The sequence below is a fragment of the Orbicella franksi genome, chromosome 14 (assembly GCF_964199315.1).
Source record: "Orbicella franksi chromosome 14, jaOrbFran1.1, whole genome shotgun sequence".
NCBI lineage: Eukaryota > Metazoa > Cnidaria > Anthozoa > Scleractinia > Merulinidae > Orbicella > Orbicella franksi.
In genome coordinates, this window is record NC_138158.1 from 16885023 (window position 1) to 16897588 (window position 12566).

Consider the following 12566-nt stretch of genomic DNA (forward strand, 5'->3'; position numbering starts at 1 on the left):
CAATATACTTCTACTTTGGCAGCAGATGAAGTGGAAGTGTCAACACTGTTGTTGGCCACACATCTGTATTGACCTGCGTCTGATCGGTGAACATCTGTAATTGTTAAATTATGGTTGTTCTTCGTGCGAGTCGCAGCCAGTCGTGAATTTGCTGTGATGTTCAATCCTTGTCCATTCATCGTCCATATTACGCTAGGTGACGGGTTTCCTTCAACTACACAGCTAAGAATAACGTCTCGTCCTTCCACTATGGTGAGGCCTTCAGGATTCTTAGAGATCACAGGTGCAACTGAAAAATATAATAAAAATATAAAAGATTGCTACAACGAGCAAAGCTCAACCAAAGGGCTAAACATTTATGACGAGCTAGCTTGAAAAAAAAAAAAAAGAAATCATCCACTTTACTATGATACCACGATTTAGAACGGAAACTGAAAAGACAGTTTTTATACTGCAAAAGGGTTTCTATCACTTTTTTTAAGGCTGCAATTTGACACAAAAAAGAATTACACTCTTTTCTTTTTTTTTTTTTTTTTTTTTTTTTTAAACAGCCTTCTTTGTAAAAAGGCTGAGATAAACCAAAATTTTAGGAACGTATTAAGAACATTCCTCAGGCTGAGGGTCAATTAAGAACGTTTTTATTTTGCTTATCTGTATCATACTTAATAGAGAGAAATGGTTATGAAACCTGACAAAGTTCTTTGTTGTATGTCTTTGTTCTCGGTTTTGGTCTTGACCGCGCACAAAACAAATAGCTGTTTACTACTGACAGAGGAACTAACCAACAGGCCATGTTTTGTATAACATTAACAATGGTTTTCTTATTGCATGACACACATCTCTGTTTGTGGTAATCAGCAGTTTATAACTCATTCCGAAATAACTTCCACACCATCAAAGTCATCTGGTCACGTCCGCATTAATTTAATGAAATACTGTATACCATGTAAATAAATAAATAAACCTTAAGAACGTTTTCAACCTCACATCGCAATAAAAATACAAGAACGTTCAGCCTCAGCTCCAAAATTAGACATTGTTATATAAAAAAAAGTCTATTATTTGACAACTTGGAGGATCAATTAGATACTGAACAATACAAAGTTTTTTCAAATCTCTTGAGGCGAAGGGTACAGCAGATCACTGACTTCATTCAGCTCTATCTTAGGCTCTGTTACGAGTATCGTTGTAGAGCAGGGTTGTTTCCAGGCAGAACTCAGGATCACTGGTAACAGCAACAAACTAATTTATTTCCGTAACGTAACTTCACGAATTTACAGCACTAAGCTTCTTCAAATTTGAACCAACCTCTCTTACGGAAGAACCTCTCGCTCTAATATACATGAGGCTTAAAGTGCTAGAAACTTCTATTTGGAACTAAATTAAGTAGTTTGACACAGTTTCTAATCTGAGTAATGACATAAGGATTAGAATGTTCTGGAATGTTCTTATACAAATTGGTCACGGCTGAATGACTTCCGGTTCTAGATCATTCTAGAACTTGACTTAGACAATTTTTCGTAACAGAGTCGATGGAAGATACATCACAAACTTTTCTTTCCAGAAGTATTTTATCATTTCTCGGAATTTAACCGTGACTATGATCAGTCATGCACATATGGCGTGAAATAAAGACTTTGTGTATGTTCCAGGGAATCTGATAGTATTCACTGTAAAACTATATTCTCAAAAATTCACAGGCCTTCGATCTATTTTCTTGACAAATGAAGGTTTTTAGTGAAGCAAATTGGAACCTTTCATCAGTTGTCCATACATTTGCCTGTGTATCCGCTCTCCTCAATTTGACACTTTTCTAATCAATTCAAACTTTACCGAAACATTGTATTTCTGGTGATATTTGCGTCTGTCATTCAAAAGGGAACTAAAACAAGGAAAAAACTGGCCTTTACTTGTTAAAGGCTGGTTTCCATATGATCGCAGACGATCGCAGACGATCGCGGATCGCAAATCGCAGATCGCAGATCGCAGACGATCGCAAAGAGAGATCGTAAAGGCTGGTTTCCATAAAATCGCTGACGATCGCAAGCGATCGCAGAGCCGACTGTTGCATACATTACGGACAGCGGAACTTTCAAAATTACACGCGTGTTGTGCTGGCGGGAAATCGCAGCAAACAATATGGCGGACGTCGAGGAGGAAATTTTGCTGCAAACAAATTTATTTCTTCTTTTAGTCAACCTATTTTGAAATTCTCTTGGCACTGCATCTCGCCCCGATCCAGAAGTTAGCGTTTTCAATCCCTTCAGATAACGACCATACGCAGTTCTTATGTTGCGGAATTTGACCTCCACCTCAACCGCCGATAAATTAAATTTCTCCCCGATTTTTTCCCAGCGGTTAGCCTTTTCGTTTTTGTCTTTGAAATCTTTACTGTTACGGTGGTAAACCCACTGATATCGCGCAACTTCCTCCATAAATTTCTCGTTACTAACGTTACCTTGTTCAACGCCAGCCATGTTTAAAACAAATAAGCGGTTGCTTTGTTGCAAAGAAGCGTTGAATCATGGGTCAGAATTCAAAATACTATGGGATACGTTTCGATCGCAGATCGCAGAACTTTGGTTTCAATATGATCGCACGATCGCAATTGATCGCAGACGATCGCAGACGATCGCAGACGATCGCAGAAGTGTGTTTTCATACGATCGCAGACGATCGCAGAACTTTTTGCGATCTGCGATCCGCGATCCGCGATCGTCTGCGATCATATGGAAACCAGCCTTAAGCAACATGCAAGTTCCAAATTACGAAAAACTGGTGTAAGGATAAAGAAGGATCTTAATCACAATTGCACGGAAATGAATTCCAACATGCTTAACACATTACATTGAATATCCAGTGAAGCAGCATTGGAGGTATCATTTCCAAGTTCGTTGCTCGCCACACATCGGTATTCTCCACTGTTTGTCCTATTTGCATCCGTTATTGTCAACTGTTTGTTGTCTTCTGAAAAACTGATCCCAGAAGAATCTACAGGAGATCCATTTCTGGTCCATGATATTGTTGGTACTGGATTTGCAGTAGCATTACAAGATAACGTCACGTTATCTCCTTCTGTTTTTGTATCACTTCGAGGATTAACAGTGATCTCGGGTTGATCTGTAATAATAAAACAATCCGCAAAATATATCACAACAGAACAATGTAAATGGCACGAAATACAATGTTTATATCATAAGTAATTATGATTTATGGCTAATAAATAGTCGCAATAGATTTGACGATTATCGATGGGCGACTGGTCGGAGGTTTTAAATCTCCTAGTGCACTTTGTCGCCGGTGTTAAATATGGAACAGTTGTAAAGGAGACTGAAAACCTCAGTGGCTTCTTGGTTCCCGACGGAAGCTTTTTGGAAGAAAATTACTTTAAGAATGGCTGACTGTTAGGATCGAGAAACGCCGGTCAACGACCCATTTGGCAATTCGCTCATATTTTGCCCAAAGATACCCTTAGGTGACCTTATTCTAAAAATCATATCATAAGGTTTCAGCGAATTTTTATTTTTCAGAAATTCGCGAAAATTTGAAAGCGCGGTCAAAGTGCGGTTTTTCGTGTAATAAAATGACCGAAATAAGGTGCGAGGACGAAGCGCTGCTTAAGTCTTAAAATAAATTCAATTGACTTCAAACTTCACACAAATGTGGAACAACCACTCTAATTTATTCCTCGTTTTAAACTAATCTCCGATATGTTGATATAGTGGTTTTCCAAACCATTTTAAAAACACTTATGAAGCGTGTGAAAAATAACAGCAAAATATAAGTCATGTTTAACAGCATAAAAATGCATCTGGTACCTCACTTTCCCATTATTTTACTTTACAGCCTCAAAATATCATTACTAAAGATATACCATGCCAAGTTTCATGCTCGAACTCGCAGTATTTCCCTTTGAGAAAAGCGAAAATCTATGTCAATGTGTTGTGCGCAAATAACACAATAATTATACACGAACAAGAGACAAATCAATTTCAATGGCGAAAGTAAAAGGCTATCATTAATTAAAATCCCGTCAATTCACTGCTATCAGTAGAAACATAATGTCCACTACATAAAAACTGTGGCTGATATTCGAGACTCCGTAAAAGTTGTCACACAACCCTACGAGCAGCCTAGTCACGCTTTCACTGCTCTCGCGCAAATGTTCAACATTTGGCAGTTACAAGTTTAAAGTAGTGACAGTAGATTAAAATGCGCTTTTTAAAGCTCTCCTATCCAGGAGCAATTATTTCTTGTTCTTGAATGGCTCTTAGTTGTAGCTACAGTCGGGGAGGGGAGGGGGGGGGGGGGTGTACTCCCGGAATTAATAAGTAGTTCTTTGTGAAAAACTATTTTAAGGAAAGTAAGCTGTTCGCAAGATCTATGTTTTCAGATGTTCTAGAGTGATTAGTTTGTTACGGCACTGTTGCGCTGCGCCTGCGCGCAGTGTCGGAAAAAAAGTACATTAGATCATCTGTTATACTGCAGAAGAAACCCTTGACCATTAGCATGTTCATAAAGCTAAATAGTATCATTGTAACAGCATCAGTTCATTAGAACAACACAGAGGCCTATCAGGGTAAACCGTAGGGACAATCTGCAGTCCTTCCACCAGTGGTTCACTATCACTCTTCTCGGTTAAGCTTTGCGAGTTGCCTGACTTGACTCGTGGCTCCCGGCCACGCCCATCTAGTAGTATGTCACCACCCCAGTATGTGAGTATGTGTTGAAAGAAAATACGATTAGCATTACAACCAGACCGATTGCGTGTTGGACAACGCTAAATTATAATGTGCAACAGGCTTTTCCGGTTTAAATGCTTTTCCACCTGTCCACGGTCAGTGCAATATGCGCGCCAACAAGTAATTGACTCAGCGGAGCTAAACTCAAAATTATCTAGCTTAGTGATCCCTGTGATACTTCGAGAATCATCTGGTGTTTCAGTGCTACCTTTAAGAGCTGCAGACCACTTAATTTTCCACGGCATACAGATATCCGAAATTTCCGGGAGTACACCCCTCCCCCCCCCCCTCCCCCGCCCCTCCCCGACTGTAGCTACAACTAAGAGCCATTCAAGAACAAGAAATAATTGCTCCTGGATAGGAGAGCTTTAAAAAGCGCATTTCAATCTACTGTCACTACTTTAAACTTGTAATTGCCAAATGTTGAACATTTGCGCGAGAGCAGTGAAAGCGTGACTGGGCTGCTCGTTGGGTTGTGTGACAACTTTTACTGAGTCTCGAATATCAGCCACGCAGCATGGTTGCCTATATAATAAAAACAGATTCATGAGGCCCCTGATTCTTACAGCAGAAAGCTTGGCCTCTTTAAGGCAATGTGGAGTGGTATTAAGGGGAATCGACAACTTTTAGGTATGTTTTCTGGAACATTTTCGGATTAAATTAGTCGTATTAATATTTTGTTTATTTGTTTCGGGTCAGACCGTTTCACTTCTTGTTTCCAATTTATATAGGCGAAATTTATTTCGACCTTGCCACTACACTTTTAAACTTACACTTTTAAACTTACACTTTTGATGACCTCGGTTTGATTTTGTTGTTGTACCGGTAATACATCGCCGGATTAGCCTCTCGACTTCTTGAACTTGAGATTGGCTGTTTAGCAATTAGCGTAAGGGCGCGATTTTGATTTGCTTCAAGATATTTCAACTCGATCAATTTACAGTCCTTTAACGTCCTTAATGCTAAACAGCATTCCAAGTTGACCCATTATTGTGTCTTAACGAACTTAAAGCGTTTTGGAGAATCGAAAACATCGAGGTTCCAGAAAATCTCTTTGCGTTTGTTATGACAACCATTTACAGTGTTGTTTACATAAACGAAATACACACGATGACAAACTAGACATGACAGCGGACAGGAAATTAAGCAAAGTTAAAGCGCAATGTTTCGATCGAAAACGTCTAAAAACAGAATTTTATGTAGTGGACATTATTTTTCTACTGATAGCAGTGAATTGACGGGATTTTAATTAATGACAGCCTTTTACTTTCGCCATTGAAATTGATTTGTCATATGTTCGTGTATAATTATTGTGTTATTTGCCCACAACACATTGACATAGATTTTCGTTTTTCTCAAAGGGAAATACTGCGAGTTCGAGCATGAGACTTGGCATGGTATATGTTTAATAATGATATTTTAAGGCTGTAAAGTAAAATAATGGGAAAGTGAGGTACCAGATGCATTTTTATACTGTTAAACATGACTTATATTTTGCTCTTATTTTCCACACGCTTCATAAGTGTTTTTAAAATGGTTTGGAAAACCACTATATCAACATATCGGAGATTAGTTTAAAACGAGGAATAAATTAGAGTGGTTGTTCCACATTTGTGTGAAGTTTGAAGTCAATTGAATTTATTTTAAGACTTAAGCAGCGCTTCGTCCTCGCACCTTATTTCGGTCATTTTATTACACGAAAAACCGCACTTTGACCGCGCTTTCAAATTTTCGCGAATTTCTGAAAAATAAAAATTCGCTGAAACCTTATGATATGATTTTTAGAATAAGGTCACCTAAGGGTATCTTTGGGCAAAATATGAGCGAACTGCCAAATGGGTCGTTGACCGGCGTTTCTCAATCCTAACAGTCAGCCATTCTTAAGCCTTCCAACTGCGTGTTTTTGGGGGAATTGTTTTATAGACCATACAAAAAATAATAATTGATACATTAAATCACTTCACTGTACGTTTTGGGCGGGGCGACAGCATTCGAACTGTTTGGCTGAGCTAAACTAGAATAAGGTATTAACTTACATTGGACATTTAGTGTAGCAGCATTGGATGTATCATTTCCAAGGCTGTTTGTCGCCACACATCGGTATTCTCCGCTCTCTGTCCTGCTCAAATCCGTCATTGTCAACTCCTTTTTGTTTTCTGAAAAATTGATCCTTCCACTTGTATTTACAGGACATCCATCTCTAGTCCATGATATTGTTGGTACTGGATTACCAGTAGCGTTACAAGATAAGGTCAGGTTACCTCCTTCTGTCATTGTCACAGCTGGTGGGTCAACAGTGATCTTTGGTTGATCTGTTTGTGAATATCAATAACCCAAGTAAGTACGAAATTTGACATGTGGAGTTAACGCATACAGAAAATATTTACTTGCCTTCAACAGGAGATTTGTAACAAGCTAATGTGCTGTGGGAGACAACAAAGTATAAGGGTTTAAATTATGACAGCGTTTTTCAGTTTTGACCAGCTACTTACACTGAATATCCACTGTAGATGCATTGGAGGTATCATTTCCGAGGCTGTTACTCGCCACACATCGGTATTCTCCACTGTCTGTCCTATTCACATGCGTTATTGTCAACTGCTTTTTGTTTGTTGAAAAGCTGATCCTCTCGCTTTGATCTACAGGAGATCCATTTCTGGTCCATGACATTGTCGGTTCTGGATTTCCATCAGCTTTGCAAGATAAAGTTACGTTCTCTCCTTCTGATTTTGTTTCGGCTTCTGGATGAACAGTGATCTCAGGTGGATCTGTAACAGTAAAACAATCTGCCTAAGAAATGACAACGTAACAATGTGCATGCCACAATTTAGTAGGCTCTTTTAGACAAAAATTTGATGCAAGAAATAATCATTGATCAGATATTTATAGTAAACTTAGATACGTGGTAAAAGCTTTCACCGGTGATATTTGACGACTGTGTGCAGGTAAATTGGTGACTGACCTTCAATTTAAAATTCACATATTGGGTATTGTAATTGTAATAAGCTCACATGCGATCGGCACAATCCTTACATTGGTTATTAGAGTTACTAATGAAGGAAAAATATAGCTTCAATTTACGGGTTTTTGGCAATCGTTGTGAATCAGTCTCGAGATTCTTTCAAAACAACACCGATAATCAGTGTTCTTGTTCTCTCTTTGTAGGGTGGCAGCACAGGCCAACTGCTCTGTTTCGATTTTTCAAAACAAGACACTATATATACTTACATTGGACATTCAGTGTAGCAGCATTGGATGTAGAATTTCCAAGGCTGTTATTCGCCACACATCGGTAGTTTCCGTTGTCTGTTCTTTTCACATTCGTTATTGTCAACTGTTTTGTGTCATCTGAAATACTGACCCTCCCGCTTATATTTACAGGATATCCATTTCTGTTCCATGATATTATTGGCACTGGTTGTCCATCAACGTTGCAAGATAGAGTCACGTTATCTCCTTCTATTCTAGTTTTATTTTGAGGATGCGCAGCGATCTCTGGTTGATCTGTAACAAACAAGACAATTATTGTCATAAAGGGAAATTTCGAAAGTACGAACTGAAATCATTTCAAGACTATATGAGCTGTTTTTATCTTTAAAATGAATTTAAGTTAGCAAGTTACAGTGCGACTACCAAGGCCATCCTAGAAAATTATTTGCAAATCTACACCCACCGTTTAAGTGTTAAACGATAAAAATGGCCACTTACTCATTGCTTCTGCAATGAGCAGCTTGCTTAGATAAATGGATTGTTGGAAATGCAGTGTTAACATCCCATGTTTTCATTGGTTAAATTTGAACAGGAACTTTGCTTCCTTGGTTGAAAAGGTCGCACTGTAAACTGGAAACTGCAGTAATGTCATTTTTAGGAAATTTTTCTTGTGAAATTTTCAAAAACATAAATGTCAAAAGCCGCTGATTTCTGTTTCTCCGTTTCGCGCTAAACCCAATAGTCTCACGGGGCCTTTCAAACATCCAGACAGCAGTGTTTTGATCAATTACTTGCACTAATAACTAGTGTAGCAGCATTGAGGATATCATTTCCAAGAATGTTGATAACATGATACCGTACTCACACTGTACATCCAGTGTGGTAACACTGGAGGTATCATTTCCAAGTTCGTTGCTCGCCATACATCGGTATTCTCCGCTGTCTGTCCTGTTCACATCCGTTATTGTCAACTTCGTTTTGTCATCTGGAAAAATGATCCTGGAATTGATGGTTGTATTTACAGGAGATCCATTTCTGGTCCATGATATTGTTGGTACTGGATTTGCAGTAGCATTACAAGATAACGTCACGTTATCTCCTTCTGTTTTTGCAAGACTTCGAGGATGAACAGTGATCTCGGGTTGATCTGTAATAATAAAACAACCCGCAAAATATATCCCAACAGAACAATGTACATGGCGCGAAATATAATGTTTATATCATAAGTAGTTATGATTTATGGTTAGTATATAGTCGCAATAGATTTGACGATTATCGATGGGCGACCAGTCGAAATTTTTAAATCTCCTAGTGCACTTTGTCGCCGATGTTAAATATGGAACAGTTGTAAAGGAGACTGAAAAACTCAGTGGCTTCTTGGTTCCCGACGGAACACATCCACGGCCGTTAAATTTTATAATTAAAATCCTTTACTTTAAGGCTTTCAAATGAGTTTTCTTGGGGAATTGTTTTATAAACCATACAGAAATAATAAGTGATACATTAAACCACTTTACTGTACGTTTGAGGGGGGAGGGGAAGACAGTATTCGAGCTGTTTGGTTGAGCTAAATTAGAATAAGGTATTAAACTTACATTGAACATTCAGTGTAGCGGACTTTGAGGTGTCACTTCCAACCCTGTTTTCCGCCAAACATCGGTATTCTCCGCTGTCTGTCCTGTGCACGTTCGTTATTGTCAACTGTTTTTTGTCATCTGAAAACCTGATCCTTCCACTTGTATTTACAAGAGATCCATCTCTGGTCCATGATATTGTTGGTACTGGATTACCAGTAGCGTTACAAGATAAAGTCAAGTTACCTCCTTCTGTCGTTATCACAGTTTGCGGGTCAACAGTGATCTTTGGTTGATCTGTACGTGAATATCAATATATCAAGTAAGTAAGAAATTTGGCATGTAGAGTTAACGCATGTAGAAAATATTTACTTGCTCTCAACAGGAGATTTGTAACGAGCTAATGTGCTGGGGGAGACAACAATTTAAAAGAGATTAACTTATGACAACTACTTTTTGGTTTAAAACATCATTATTTCAAGTCAGTATACTTAATTTTTGAAAATTCGAGTTCAGAAAAGATACAAAATGCAAGAAACAAGATAAAGCCACGTTATATCTTCCCATCGTAGTTCTATTTTGAGGATGAGCAGTGATCTTGGGTTGATCTGTAGAAATGAACTACAATTATTGTAATGAACGGGAAAATTAAAAACTGCAAAAGAAATTCAAGACTTCACGAAGAAAGGAGGAAGAAGGACAAAGGACTTTTTCAGCTAAAATAACAGCAGTTTTCGGTATGATCAGTTACTTACACTCTACATCCAGTGTAGCAGCATTGGAGGTATCACTTCCGAGACTGTTACTCGCCGCACACCGGTATTCTCCGGTGTCTGTCCTGTGCACATTCGTTATTGTCAACTGCTTTTTGTTTTCTGAAATACTGATCCTCCCGATTGCGTTCACAGGAGATCCATTTCTGGTCCATGAGATTGTTGGTGCTGGATTTCCATCAGCGCTACAAGATAAAGTCACGTTTTCTCCGCCGGCTTTTGTTTCGGCTTTTGGATGAACAGTGATCCTGGGTTGATCTGTAGCGATAAAACAATCCGATATGAAAACATGATTGATCATCACAGTTATGCACACAGCTTGAGCAGCTGTGAAATTGAAGACTGAAAAAAATTCAGGTCTGAACGGGATTCGAACCCATGACCTCTGTGATACTGGTGCAGTGCTCTAACAACTGAGCTATCAAGCCAACTGGGAGCTGGTGACGTTAACGTTGTGAGTTCGTAATACAGTGTATACCCGTAGATGACGATGACGAATGCAAGTGAATATATGAAAGATCATATATTTGAAATGCAGAGAAAGATAATCTCACGACCGCTTAAATTGTGTTTATAACTGCGATGATCAATCATGTCTTCATATCTTTCTCTGCAGCTCAAATATATGATCTTTCATGTATTCACTTGCATTAATAAAACAATCCGCCCAAGAAATGACAACGTAATAATGTGCATGACGCGGAAAAAAGAATCTGATGCAAGTAATAAAAAAATATTATCAGATATACACAATAAGCTTAAATACCTGGCGAAAGATTTCACCGACTTTATTTGACGAATAGTAACTGACTTTGAGTTTAAAATATTCCCGATCGCTTCAATGCATGTTGCAATTATAAAGAAAACTGAAATAGGACGACATGCTTCGCAACACATCTAAGTTCATCAAACGGGTTCAATTCGATCTGCACTACTATTTGCTAAGCACTTCACTTTACATCGATTATTTGAATTAATGAGGGGAAAAAATAGCTTCAATTTACGGGTTTACGGCAATTACTGTGCAGACTAAGCTTAATAGTCTCGTAACCATGTACTTTCTGTATAAGGTGACAGTAGACCAAGTGTACGGTTTAGATTTACTTAACAAGATACTATACTTACATTGTACATCCACTGTAGCAGCATCGATTGTAGCATTTCCAAGGCTGTTGTTCGCCACACATCGGTATTCTCCGCTGTCTGTCCTGCTCACATTCGTTATTGTCAACTGCTTGTTGTCTGCTAAAAAACTGATCCTGGGATTGCTATCTGTATTTACATGAGATCCATTGCTGGTCCATGATATTGTTGGTGCTGGATTTCCGTCAACGTTACAAGATAAAGTTACGTTATTTCCTTCTATTGTTGTGTTAGTTTCTGGATGAACAGTAATCTCAGGTGGATCTGTAAAAAACGAGAAAATTATTGTAATAAATGGGAATTACGAAACTAAAAAATCCAAGACTATACAAGCTCGTTTTTATTTTTCAAGAGGATTTAAGTTAGCAAGTTACAGTGCGACTACCAATAACAAGGCCACTCTAGAAAATTAATTTATAATTTGCCAACAACGTTTGAGTGTTAAACGATAAAGATGATGACTAACTTATTGCTTCTGCAGTGTGCAGCTTGCTTAGATGAATGATTCAGTGTTTTCATAGGTCAATTTTGAAGTTTGGACTGAATCTTTGCTTCCTTGGTTGAAGGGGTTGCATTGTAAGTGTTTGCTGGAAACTAAAGTGGTATGAGTTAAATGAAATGTGAAATGTTCCGAGATATAAATGCCAAAAGTGGCTGATTTCTGTTTCTCTGTTTCGTGCCGAACCCTGAAGCGGCAAGAGGCCTTTTAAACTTCCAAACTAAAAAGACAGCAATGTTCGGTTTTGATAAATTACTTGCATTGATATCTAGTGTAGCAGCATTAGAGATATCATTTCCAAGAATGTTGATAACTATAGACACTATACTTACACTGTACATCCAATGTAGTAACATTGGAAGTCTCATTTCCAAGGCTGTTATTCGCCATGCATCGGTATTCCCCGCTGTCTGTCCTGTTCACATTCGTTATTGTCAACTGTTTCTTGTCATCTGAAATACTGATCCTCCCGCTTGTGTCTACAGGAGATCCATCTCTGGTCCATGATATTGTTGGTGGTGGATTTCCGACCGCGTCACAAGATAGGATCACGTTTTCTCCTTCTGGTTTTGGTTCAGAGTCTGGATGAACAGTAATCTCAGGTGGATCTAGAGCAAGAAATAAT

At 38.5% G+C, this 12566-nt stretch overlaps 1 protein-coding gene across 1 annotated transcript in view; it reads right to left on the reverse strand.

The window, feature by feature from the left end:
- LOC145467313 (uncharacterized) overlaps positions 1-12566 on the reverse strand; it is a 152889-nt gene that overhangs the window by 87862 nt on the left and 52461 nt on the right. Inside the window, exons 5-14 of the mRNA XM_081450853.1 lie at positions 12274-12549; positions 11425-11706; positions 10282-10557; positions 9548-9823; positions 8818-9099; positions 7971-8246; positions 7235-7510; positions 6779-7054; positions 2848-3120; positions 2-289 (exon numbers count right to left, since the gene is read on the reverse strand). Of these exons, the coding sequence (XP_081306979.1) occupies positions 2-289; positions 2848-3120; positions 6779-7054; positions 7235-7510; positions 7971-8246; positions 8818-9099; positions 9548-9823; positions 10282-10557; positions 11425-11706; positions 12274-12549 (2781 nt within the window). The remainder of the gene's footprint in view (position 1; positions 290-2847; positions 3121-6778; positions 7055-7234; positions 7511-7970; positions 8247-8817; positions 9100-9547; positions 9824-10281; positions 10558-11424; positions 11707-12273; positions 12550-12566) is intronic.